At 40.9% G+C, this 13355-nt stretch overlaps 2 protein-coding genes across 2 annotated transcripts in view; one reads left to right on the forward strand and one right to left on the reverse strand.

Annotated features, from left to right (window-relative positions):
• arhgef3l (Rho guanine nucleotide exchange factor (GEF) 3, like) overlaps positions 1–6423 on the reverse strand; it is a 165643-nt gene extending 159220 nt beyond the window's left edge. The window contains exon 1 of the mRNA XM_072366190.1: positions 6419–6423. The gene's annotated coding sequence lies outside the window, so the exon portion shown is untranslated. The remainder of the gene's footprint in view (positions 1–6418) is intronic.
• An 895-nt stretch (positions 6424–7318) lies between these two features.
• Positions 7319–13034, forward strand: LOC140272214 (potassium voltage-gated channel subfamily A member 3). Its single transcript, XM_072367577.1, has 3 exons — positions 7319–10274; positions 11913–11981; positions 12117–13034. The coding sequence occupies exon 1, from the start codon at positions 7422–7424 to the stop codon at positions 9015–9017; it is 1596 nt and encodes a 531-aa protein (XP_072223678.1). The 5' UTR covers positions 7319–7421; the 3' UTR covers positions 9018–10274; positions 11913–11981; positions 12117–13034.
• The last annotated feature ends 321 nt before the right edge of the window (positions 13035–13355 follow it).

Consider the following 13355-nt stretch of genomic DNA (forward strand, 5'->3'; position numbering starts at 1 on the left):
AGGATTTATATTGCAGCTGCCACTGTTTAAGTGGCTCTTTCACTGACACCATCCCTATGCAACAAAATGGCTACACAGGAAAGACAACATCCACAGGTTAGTGTGGCACGATCATTAGCATAGCAATAGCAGAATGAGAGTTAGAGCTAGAAACAAAGCTATGTGATATGTAAGCGATGCCATATTGTGGAGGGGGGAGCAAGGGGCAAACAGTTGATAGGAATATGATGACGCTCACATATTTGTTTTCTTTTTTTAATCCCAAAAGCCACTCCTGTTCACTCCCGTGAACATGATGCTGCTATGGGAGAGAAAATGTACATACGCACACGTGTGTGCTATTACCAAGCAAGTATCTTCAATGTATTTATCTTAAGTTTGAATTTACAGTCCAAATGACAACAACCAAATCATGTGAAGTGGCCTGAATTTATACAGCTTGAGTTCCAATACAGAAAACACTGGATAATGAATTTCTACTTGTCCCGGTTTACATTGGAATGTTTGATTATCAACTATTGCATACTTGTACAAATGTTTGACATTCGGAACTGAAATTGAAAGTTGAAGTTGAAGGCTTACAAAAGTAGGTTTCTTAAGTAAGGCTAAATTGGTTTATAATAATGCATTCTAATGTTGAGAATTGTCTAGTCTTTGAGTCATTTTGTGGGGTTGATTAAGGGAGCTAATGTCACACAGTGTGGTGTGGAGGTGAAGAGAGAGGACCCGAATGCAGATTTAAAAAAAAAAAATAACTTGACTTGGATCATAACAAAAAAACCTGCCATGAAACAACATCAGCGACAGTGAGGATCTGACAATGAATGTATGACAACTGGGAGTTTAAATGCAGAGGAGGGTGTTTAGTGAGTGAAGGCAGCTGAGGGAAGAAACACAGGTGACGAGACGACTGGACAGAAGAGAGACTGAGGAAAGTGAGTAAATGGCAAGACTAAAGCACAAAACATGAATGTGACAAAAACATAAGACGCAGATCCTGACAGTTAAATAAACTAATAAAGACAGATTGACCAATTGCTTCTAATGTTTGCTAGCTAAGGGTATTTGGAATGATATTATAAAGGGAGCAGATAATACATCTTTGTCCTCTGCTCCCCAAACATCAGTCAGAACCCAAACTGTAGATGCTATGAATAATAGAAAAATTGTGTGATGCAACATGATTAAAAGTCAATCAAGGAAATTACATTTAAAAAATCAGTAGTTCATATATGTAAAATATCCTGTTGATCCAATCAGATCAAATTGTTCGAAATCTATCTTTTGGAGCAGGTTAACTATAACTGAGAAAACTTAGCTAACAATTTACATGCATGAACATTTTTGATTAGATAACAGTCTGAATTACATTACTTGACAATGTTTGTAATGCTTGACAAAGATTATAATTCAATTCAAAGTGGTTCAGTTTAACATGTTTCATGTTGTGGTTGTGTATTTTTATGCAGCGATTGCAGCTGTATATATTCTGACACTTCAGTCTAAGAAAGATCTGTTTCCTGAGTAGGATTCCAGGGCAGAACGAAATAAACAAATACTCTGATTAAAAGATTGTTACAGTACAAGGCTTTATAATTCATCAAAGTCTCTTGAGCGTCAATATGGGGAACACTGGAATCCTCAGTTCAATCAACATTGGCCTTGCAGTTCTTTTCTCCAGTAAATAAAGTATTTCTTTCTGTTTCTGTCCTCATTCTGTGTGTAAAAGAAGCAGATGTTTGGTATTTAAAGCAGGGAACCCCCTCTCTCTGCAGCTGATATGCTCTAGTGGGACTGTATATATTATGCATACATATTGCCTACTACCACATTTTCATATTAATGACACATACACTCCTACTTGAACTCTCCAGAAACCCTGGCTGTCTAATTCAGCCTGAAAAGCACATGCCCTCAAGTGACAAGGTCAGATTCCAGACAGTGAAAAAGCACAGTGGAGCAAAGACTAACATTTTCACTAATCGTCTTTTCTTTTTTTTGTATGCGCGTTTGTGAAACCATGTATGGTGGTGCACATGCATGCTTTATGTGAATGCCTGCTTTTTGTTTAGCACGTTGTCTCCACCCAGCATGCAGAGAAGATTATCAGGTTCAAACAACAACAAAGTGCCACAGCCAGCCGGGCTTCAGCTGTGTCCCTCCTACATCCTAACCCTCTCTATCACATCCGTTGCAGTGTTGCTGGGGTTACAGCAGGACCTGACACAGCTCTTGGCCAGTCATGCTTTGTTCTAGAGATGTCCCTGTCCTCTCTCCCTTTCTCTTTTTCTACTTTCAATGTGGATCTGCCATGTGCAGGTGCACTCCAGCCCTGATATCTCTGGTTATGCTAATATGAGCTGTTGATTAATTAGTCCACATGCGCAGGTGTTTTCTCCAAATGGGCCCTCTATTTACTTGCAAATATCCAACTAACAGTTCTCGTGAAAGTGGTACTGGTTAGGAGATCTCAAAAACTGAGTTGGAGCGAGTCATTGCATATAAATTTGCCAAAATCCGAACTGTTTTCTAATTTGGACTGCGACTGGATTTATTGTGGGGGAATAAAGATTCATAAATAAGGTTGTCCTTATGTCCCAGGCCAGCATGTCACTACATTAACTAGGTCAGTAATCAACACAGCTTTTCTTTGTTTTTAATGCGTAGAAATCAAAATAGGCTACTTTACAAATGGGAGTACTTAAGGTAAATCCTGCAAAGCATGACTCTTTCTTTGGCACTCTCCCTTCACTCCCTAATGCCTCTCATAGGAACTACAACCAGGAAAATATTTTAACCTTCTTCATGGTTCAGGGTAAATGTAATCAAGCAACAATTCTGATGGGATATCTTGGCAACATCACATTACACCCACCATAGGCTCATACAGTGCAGTACAATGATCCAATACATTTATGAGCCTATCTTTTAGATCTAATATACTAAACTGAGGAAAAAATAGTAGGCCTATTTCAAAAATAGAATCTTCAGGATGGCTAGTTATTAGGAAAATATACTTGGACAAAATCATAAAAAAGCAGAAGGATAGCCTCGTTAGGAAAAGGGGAAGGCTAAAAAAAAAAGACAAATAGCTTGCAAAATAAATGTTACCTATCATCAGCAGCTGCATGTGTATCATGAGAGAAAATTGGACAAAGTTCACATAACATTTCACGTAACTGTTGACTGCCAGAACTCGGGGCAGGTTGCTAGTTGCAAAAGCCTGTTCTCTAGTTTTTCCTCAACAACATTCACTTCACCCTTTCACTAGTGTGACAGGATGCCACAGTTTATCCCATACAGAAGATCCAAACCAACCCAATTGTAACCAGCTGTTATAACCTCTGCCAGCAGAGCTGTCCTTCCTAGATGTAACCCACTTCCCCTTACACGCTCCTTCATATTTCAACAGCTCTCAGCCACATGATACTTTAAAGAATTCAAGTGCAGTGAGCAAGGTAGCCCAATTTCGTAGGTTAATAAGGGAGTTGGGTGGGTCTATATTTAACATGGAGAGTGGAAACCACATTAGAAAGCCCTTTGGCTGTCCCCAAGCTTATTCCCTATGGCCTGACTGGCCCTTTTAATATTAGACAGCTTCAATGTGGCCTCAATAAAAGTCTGCATTGAATGTGCCATAGACACAAAGCACTCATTAGAATCACTGCATAGGCAGTGACATGCAGAAGTTTGCGAACCCATGGTCAGTATTTCTTTTAGTGCAAATAGTTAGATGAATAAAAGTTGGACTGACTGGAATGAATGGCAAAGTTAAAGATTAAACAATCCACATTTTTCTTTCTTTTGGACATTTTTTTATATAAAAGAAGGGAAAGAGGACCATGCAAATGTCTGGACGCACTTTTACTTTTACTGAGGTCTCAGGTCTTAATTAGCTTTTTTAGTGCTATGGCTTGTTCTCAGACAATGTTAAGAAAGGCCAAGTGATGCAAATTCCAAAGTTTTATGAATACTCTAACTCCTTATCCCAACAATTAAAAGACACCTTCTCCTCTATAGCTGCCCAGCACTCTGAAAAAAAGAAGCAAATGCCAACAAAGCTGGAGAAGGCTATAATTAGATAACAAAGTGTTTTCGAGTGTCAATGTCAGTCTCATGTTGCAACGTAATTAAGAAACAGCAGTTAAAAGGAACCGTGGAGGTTAAGAGGTAAGTAATTTGGGGACTTGTGGAGAAAAGACCTTCAGGGGAATTATTATATGTCTGTTATTATGAGTTTTTAGAGTTGTAATGCATCCATTTTTAACAGTGCAGCCAGGCCTGCATAGATCTGACCTTTATGGTAGATAATTAAATAAATTAAATCTCATGTAAAATGTTTGAAACTTTCATCAAGCCTGATGCATTGAGGATATAAGATGAATTGATGAATTTAGAAAAGATTATTTTAGCCATTGTCATCAGCCGTTTCCACACAGTCTCTGTTGATTTCCTGAAGTCGATAAACAGTTATTTTGTTTTTGTGGTATTCAGTGTTAGGTTGCTTGCAAAACATTACTCTGTCAGTTTCAGGGCTTTATTGCTATAGGCAGGCTTGTGCTGTCCTCAGTGAGTCTGACTATAGCTGTATCTTATACAAATTATGACTAAGTTCTTGTGATGGGTTGGTATAAAGTCCCAACTGTAAAGTGAGTACAACATAAAAATGCAATGCAAGTCCAGTCCAAGTCTGAGTGTGTGGGTGGTGGGAGTAAATGTGTCAGGCTGGGTGTTGCCACGTATTGCCCATGTTGATGGGAGACTTCTCAGATTAGTTCAGTCATCCAATGCTCGTTTAATTTAATCTGGAGGAAGCAGATGCTCACGAGCAGCAACCATGGTCATCTCTCACAATTAGTTTTCATACTTCCTTTCCTTACTTTTCAAATCCATATGGAGGAGCAGAGTGAAAGACAACACCTAAAATAATACTGGTATTTAATGTTTCCTTTATTGAGTAGATTCAGCTTCATTACCAGACAGCTTTCATGCTCTTACTCTGTCACCTCAGTTTTTCTCAGCATTTTGTCCACCCACCTACACCCACTCACACATATATATACGCACATCATGCTTACAGGTTTGTCAAGTCATGTGCTTGAAGGCCTTCTCCAGACATCACTTTCTGGTAATGTTAATTTTTTTTCCAACCATGTGAGGATGTTTACACCTCATAGGAATAGGGAGAGATGCACACCAGTCATCACCCCAACATCTTCTTGTTTTCCTAATATAGACAATGAAGTCGACATTTGTTAAAAACTGTGAATAAACAAGTAGGGTTCATGATGGCATAACCCTCTTTAAAATGTAACTGCAATGAAAAGAAAAGAAGAAGATAACTTAGAAAATCTTCAGTTACATTAATTTAGTTTGAGAACATTTTCTCACCCAAAATACTGGACCAGCTGATGACAGAGTGGTGTGTATGGGTTCATATTCCTATTTTAGGGACACTGTGCCACTGCCATTTTAGACCACTGAAAGTATTGCACCTGAGGTAAATTTTGATTCAAGATTAGCACAACAACCCTGTATATGCTCTGAAAATGAGCATATAAAAGTGATTGGATTAATCCATCATAAATTAACCCAATCAAATAGTTTTACTGAAAATCATTTGCTATATAATGAAAACTGTAGGTGGCACTAAGCAATCAGGCCAAATGTGCCAATAATAAACAAACTACACTGACCTTTTGATCTTAGCATTCAATCCCAGACTCAGTTTTGTCTTTCTCACATAGATTTAGAATCATAATTTCATTCTTATTGGTCAGCTTCTGCCTGGATTTGTCACTTTTTAGTTTTTTCAGCACCTCGGACAGCAACCCCAAAAAGGGACATCAATTCTAAGTCTCTGCAGAAGACATCACTGAATGGGAAAATTTGCAAAAAAAAAATATAATGAACCAGGGATTAGTAAAATACAAGTGACGTTTTAAATATTGTGTGGTTTTTGGAACCATTTTGTACCTACCATAAAACATGGGTTTCTGGTGAATCACTGTCAAGCTCTTTATAACATTGAATTGAGAACATACCTACTATTTTCCTGATTTCTCATGTATTTTAAAATAAAGTAAAGTTACTTGACAATTATTGACAAATATAAATGTGGACAGTTATATGTTTGAATATCACTGCATCTAAAAAATAGGTCTAAGAGCAGAGCCATCCCTCAACAACTCTCATCAACAGGTAAACCTTCTTTATACCTCTTTCCCCCATTCAACACTGTTCATTCCCTCCACCCTATCACCTCTTCCCCTACAACTACTCATCACCCCTCATCACATATCTATCTTTTCTCACTCATTTTTTAATCGTTCAACCATTCTTCCCTTCTACTACTTCCTTTTTGTCAGATACTATCACGTTGGGGGGTGGGCGATCTTCAGTAGGTGGAGAACCCATGACTCTCCTCCCTAAACATTATATATAGTATGAGACAAGCCAGCTGAGCCTATCAGTGACCCTTCAGATTCCTCTGTATAGAAAAAAACAAACAAAACAAAACAAAACTCACATTGTTGTGGTTAGTTCTTGTACTAGTTATGAACCAGATTAAACATTGCTGGCGAGCACAGTTGCTCAGTGACAGTGAAACCTGGTTCATTTTTAGATGAGAGAGGCAGGGATTACTTTTGGTGGTAATACCTGAACAAAAAGGAGATGATATATAAGGTTGGAATGCATGTGTTATGATTGTTTGTGTCCTTTGGTGTCGTGATCGTATTTCCCTTGCATTTGCTCTTTAACGCGTCCCATAGCTAATATGGGAGCACATATCTGTTATGCCTCCTATTTCAGATGACATACCAGCTGATGAAAATATCTTTTAAATATCTATTTAATCTCTATATAAACGGCAGAGTCAGTTACAATCATCCACTTGTGAATGCGTTTAGCCTGGTTTACAATTACTCCCTCAGATCCTTCTTGTTGAGTAAAATATGTGTGTCCAAAGGCATCTCTGAAGATTCTCAGGGGAAACATGAGACTAATATATAATAATGAGTAGCCTAATTGAAAATGTCCTATCTATGACAAATTACCTTGTTTAAAAAGGAGACACTTTGGGTGTGTGCGTACGCGTGTGTGAGAGAGTTTTCTTCAGCGTATGTTTCTACAAGAAGGGGAGATGGGCAGAGCGAGGCGGGCACGCCCAAACAATGAATGATGCCCGTCTGTTGCCTCTTCAGTACATCGGTGCGTCCTGTGATTGGCGGACGAGAGTGAAAGGTGGCCATCACTGGCGCGCCATGGGCGGGTGGAACGCCTGTTTATAAACCCAGATCTTTCCCCGTGGGCGGGAGCAGCAACAGTAGGGAGTGAAAGTGAGAGAGAGACGTGAAGCAGACAAGGCTTTGGCTGTGGTTGACCGGGGTTCGCGGAGGGGGCGAGGCGGCGGCCCCTGTATGCGTCTTCAGCAGCGCATGGACGACCACCTCAGCCTCCTGCAATCACCCCCGCCGAGTGTGACTAAAGCCCGGGGCGATAATCTGGTGAACCACGGATACACCGAGACAGAGGCCGACGTGATGACGGTTGTGGCGTGTGACAACATGCTTGAGGAGTCGGCGGCTCTCCCGGGCCACCACTCTCTGGATCGTTACGAACCGGATCACGAATGCTGCGAGAGGGTGGTTATCAACATCTCAGGGTTACGCTTCGAGACACAGCTTAAGACTCTGTCACAGTTTCCAGAGACGCTGCTGGGGGACCCCAAGAAGAGGATGAGGTACTTTGATCCTCTCAGGAATGAATACTTTTTCGATCGGAACCGACCCAGCTTTGATGCCATTCTGTATTACTACCAGTCCGGCGGGCGCATCAGAAGACCCGTAAATGTGCCCATTGACATTTTTTCTGAGGAGATACGCTTCTATGAGCTTGGTGAGGAAGCTATGGAGAAGTTTAGAGAGGATGAGGGCTTCATAAAAGAAGAGGAGCGGCCGTTGCCAGAGAATGAATTTCAAAGGCAGGTGTGGCTGCTTTTTGAGTACCCAGAGAGCTCGGGTCCCGCCCGAGGAATAGCAATAGTGTCTGTCTTAGTCATTCTCATCTCCATTGTCATCTTCTGCTTAGAGACACTGCCAGAGTTCAGGGACGAGAACAGGGATCCAATCACCATTGCGCCTGTGATAAATGGCACGCTCCCATATCTAATCAGCCCCTTCTCAGACCCGTTCTTTGTGGTGGAGACGTTGTGCATCATCTGGTTCTCGTTTGAGCTGCTGGTGCGCTTTTTTGCATGCCCGAGTAAAGCAACGTTCTCCAAAAACATTATGAACATCATTGACATTGTGGCCATCGTTCCCTATTTCATCACCCTGGGCACAGAGCTGGCTGAGAGGCAAGGAAATGGACAGCAGGCTATGTCATTAGCTATTCTGCGCGTAATTAGGCTTGTTCGGGTATTTCGTATCTTTAAACTCTCGCGTCACTCCAAGGGGCTTCAGATTTTAGGACAGACTCTAAAGGCCAGTATGCGTGAACTTGGTCTGCTCATCTTCTTCCTGTTCATTGGTGTCATCCTCTTTTCCAGTGCTGTCTACTTTGCCGAGGCAGACGACCCAGAGTCGGGCTTCAACAGCATACCGGACGCATTCTGGTGGGCTGTTGTCACCATGACCACCGTTGGATATGGGGACATGCATCCCGTGACAATTGGGGGAAAGATTGTGGGATCTTTGTGCGCAATCGCTGGTGTGCTGACTATTGCCCTGCCTGTCCCTGTCATAGTCTCAAATTTTAACTACTTCTATCACAGAGAGACAGAAGGCGAGGAGCAGGCACAGTACCTGCACGTGGGCAGCTGCCAACCTCTGGCAGACACGGAGGAGCTGAGGAAGACTCGTTCCTCTTCCTCACTCAGCAAGAGTGAGTACATGGTGATAGAAGAGCATGGGATCAACAGCGCGTTCAAACAGCAGCCCAACTTTCCCACCACCACTCAGAACAACTCGCAGAACTGTGTGAATATAAACAAAAAGATTTTCACCGACGTATAGCTTGTTTTTAGAGTTATGACCATGAATATAGAAAGAGGTGATGTGTAAACACACAGCTGGATCCGTCGTCGCGCACCAGCGTGTGGAAGCAGCGGTAGAGCAGATGAGAGGAACAAAGAAAGACCACGTCCTGTCTGTTCAGAGATGTTGCTTTGTGCTCCAGTTAAAGAATCTGGATTTTTTTCCATTTTAGTGACATGAATTCATAATCCTGTAAGGTTCCATTTGCGCTTGCATAAAATGAAAAAACTCCTCCTTAAAGTATTTTGATTTACTGTTCTTCTCCGGCCGAGGGGATTAAACCTGTTGTGCAATGTGCAATAGCAAGTTTATTACCACAACAGGTACAAATAGAAGCTTTAGAACTGTGAAAGATTACAGTACACATGTATGTTCCTCGAAAGACACTCACACTGTATTATCATGCGTTAGGAGTCGTGATCCGTCAGTCATTGCCTATGTAGGCTATAATAATCAGTCATTTAAATAGTGTGCGTTCAAACACAATGTAATGTCTGAAAAACACAGGTTGGACATATATTATCTCAATTAGACTGTTTTGTGCTATGCCTTTATTGTGCGTTAAAGTCTAGTCCAAATGCTGCTGTCTTTAACAATATTTCCCTATAGTTCGTCAATACGGACCGTCGTGGCAAGCTATTTAAAGCGTAAACGGCCCCATGTAAACACTGGGGCCAGACAGTCGGTATTTCATTATCGATGCAAGACACGCGAGTGGACAAACATAGAGTCATCTCGAACACTTAACCAAAGATGGAGCGTATTTGTCTTTGGATGCCTCAAATATTACCGGCTGTGGTGCAGTCTCTATGGTGACGGTCGTTTCCTCGGTAACCCCAGTCACCGTTGCCATGGCACCCTTGTTTCCACAGTAACCTCCCAGATGGCTTGGAAGCTATATTGAAGATTCATCAGCGTGGCTTGTCTCCGGTCTTAAACAAAACTGTTGTTGTCATCACGCTTTGCGTAAAATAGAAGCCCACACTTATCCAGCGCTTCTACAGCTCTTCAGCAAGCTCTTTCAGTGACTTTAACAGAAAAAAGAATTTCTATTGAAGAGGTCTGTTTATGAACTGCCACACACAACTTGGGCGCAACTTAGAGAGGTGCTGTGCTGGGAGACGCAAAAGGAGAGGCAGAGTGTGAGGATTTATGAATGGCGTGGGAGCACTTCGTCCTGAGTGCACATACCACGGACGCTCAGCAGAGGCTGCTGTTCTCCCACTGACGAAATTGGTAAGTTCTGAGCATCTATCCCTTTGTCCATAAACCAGCATTTCCACACTATATAGATTTTATAAAAGAAGACTCTTGGTTTCTCAGTTCAGGGAGGTCATACGACAATGTTAATCAGGTTATTGATCTTACATGAGCTCCCTTCAGCTCCATACAATTCTTACAAGTGTTTCAGAGCCAGTATCAGATAATGTAAATAAGGGGTCAATGTTTGGCTTCCTTTGAGTGGCATTGCTATATCTCATCAGTCATACATGGTTCTTATCTTTAGACCCTCCATGGTCTGTGTGTTTGTTTGTGTAATGTACGTGATATTCTTGCTGTGCGCCCAGGTTATGTTTCACCTTCAGCTGACTTTGTCAATGAAATGAATAAGATCAGCAACAGCATGGCAAATCAGCACCCCTGAGCGCTGCCCCCTGGTGGCCATCTTCCCCTGCTAATAGAACAGGTGGCTCACACCTGCCTCATGACCCATGTTTCCTTCTGCCGTTAACAAGTTAGGAGCAGAGGTCCAATAACGTTGAGATACAAAACGTTAAGTGTAAAACCAGAGTTGATTCTATAACAGTCTAAATGAATTCCTGTCTGACAGGTTATCTGTAGTAAATATTCATAAACATGATAGCACGTGCTTGAAAAGCCAATTATGACAATAATTTGTTGCTCCTATTTAATGGATAACAGTAAAGTCTGTGAAACTGCTGCACAGATATGCCTGCAGATGTCCTAGTAGATTAATGTCCGGTGTCATCTCTGACAGTGGTTACTTTCAGTGAAACAGAGGAGGGTCAGAAGGGAATGCAATTTTCAAAAAGCAAGATGGGTGAATCTATCATTTTTTCAATGTAGTTTTGCTATGAACGTGCACACATAATGATATCTGTAATGTGTGATAATTATGGATAAATATGTCATATTTGGCAGCATGAAGTGGCAAGTCCCACAGAATTGCTCGCATATTATTGATATCCAAATTGACCCCTGGCATGAGCTTAATATTTTCTGTGCAAACATAGCATACCAGTCATAATTGAAATGGCATTGCCATCTGTTAAGCCTCATAAAATATCCAGTGAGGTGAAAAACTGGTCTATTGATCAGAAAGGGAGATATATCACAGAGAAGACAGCAGATAGCTTACATGTTCATCATCTATGACGGGTCAGCCTGGAAGCTCATCTTCTGGGCACATAACTGCATTGTTGGACACAGAACAACATGCATATCATACAATACCATTACCTTATTTTTTTCTTATCTTGTCTGCTAATTTGAATCCCAAATTATCACTTGTATTTTCATTTGTTTTCATCCTAACCTCCTCTTAACTCTGCTCTTTCTCTTGCCAGTTTAGATGATTCCATTGATGCTCTTAGAGAGCATAACTTGCTTCGGATGAAGACATAGAGACAGACTGTTGTAAAATTAGTCCTTCTTGTCAGAAGACACTTGCCTGTTCCTCTTTCCTCCCCTCCTTCTGAAATCACAGCATTTAAATTTAGGTTTTTGCACAATGAGACAGTTGGGAGAGGAGGTGGATCCTTGATTTGTAAATGAGACCAACAATGGAGTGGTGGCCATGCTGTTCAAATGATTTTGCATTTTCTTTTCTCCACCCTCCTCTGACACTCTCAGGTGAAAGTCTTTTTCTGCACAGACTTCCTGGAAACCCTGACGACCGGATTTAGACTGCTTCACATTTAGGTAATTACACTGTGTTTAAATAGGTGTGTATATATGCTATGAATGACTACGTAAAGCAAATAAAAAAAAGTATCTTGTTATGGCCACATACTGCAGATTAGCCTCTAACCTGCAGTCCCCCTCTTTTCCCTTTAGGGGTGCAGTGACACTAGTCTTCCTGTTTGGCCAGATGGGCCAAATTTAGAAACTGAGACAGAAATCCCACTGGATCAGTTCTTCTTTTCCTGCTCTCTTTTCCCCGACTGGTGCCCTCCAACACGGACTATCAAACGGTGCCTAGCAGTTCTCCTCTTCCAGTGGAACACCGTTCAATCCAAAATGCAAGAAAATACTAACACAACAAGCAGACAAAATATTCCACATACAGTTTTGTAGCTGCAGTTTTGTGACTGCTTCTGTTATGGAGTTCACACAATGGAAATGTTATGGGATTGCAAGTGATTCAGACATTAAAGAAGAAAAATCAGCTGGAATTGTGTTATGAAGTCTGACATTTACTCCACACTGCTTTCTATAGGAAATTGAAAAGGACAGATTCAGGAAACAGCCAGCATTTTTGCAAAGCATACTTCACATTATTGGAACTTAAAAGGATTTCTCCATTCTACATTCATGTTTCTGGGAGGTGATATTCATTGTGGACAATAACTGACAAACAAGTATGGATAACAAGTAAACAAGTGTTGAAAACTGGGGCCATCTGTGATTTACTGATATGAAACTGTGATACCAATCAAAGACTGTTAGCCATATGCCTTTGTTAGCTCTGTGTGCTATGTGTTGCTAACATGTGATTTGAAACACACTTATGTACATGTGCTGCTATTCTCTTGACGTATACATAAAAAAAGGTACAATACAAATTCATGCACATACAAATGCAGACATACCAGCGTGCACACACGTACACATGCCAGTGGAAGACTCTCTTCTATCCCGAGTGCACACTTGATTTTTGGGATGGGACAGAAAGCTGTTAGAGGAAGGCTGTGTATGCCAGTATTTGTTCTATGTTATTGTGTACTGTCTTAAACATGACTCATATAAAGAGAATATGTCTACTGTTTTTATTGTGAGGAGCTGCGGTCTGTGTTCACTCAATTACTGAGACTATAGCACTCAACTAGCATGAGAACATTTCAGGCTTTAATACTGTGCACATTCATGATGCATACATATAGTGTTTGAAGTTTAAGGAGAGAGATGACAAATGCATTCACTTTCAGCATTGCCAGAATTAAGAATATTAAATTTGTCAAAGTAGAGCACTAGCTCATGTGATTGTGATACTATTACATAAAAAGTGATTTAATCCATGACAAAAAATTGTATTGAACCATTCAATCATATTGTGTTGCTTTAATTTCTTGAGGT

The sequence above is a fragment of the Leuresthes tenuis genome, unplaced genomic scaffold (genome assembly GCF_036924035.1).
Source record: "Leuresthes tenuis unplaced genomic scaffold, fLeuTen1.0.hap1 SCAF_16, whole genome shotgun sequence".
Lineage (NCBI taxonomy): Eukaryota > Metazoa > Chordata > Actinopteri > Atheriniformes > Atherinopsidae > Leuresthes > Leuresthes tenuis.

What these genes read in the sequence shown, in the direction of transcription:
- LOC140272214 (XM_072367577.1), top strand. Translation starts at nt 7,422, where the DNA reads ATGCGTCTTCAGCAGCGCATGGACGACCACCTCAGCCTCCTGCAATCA.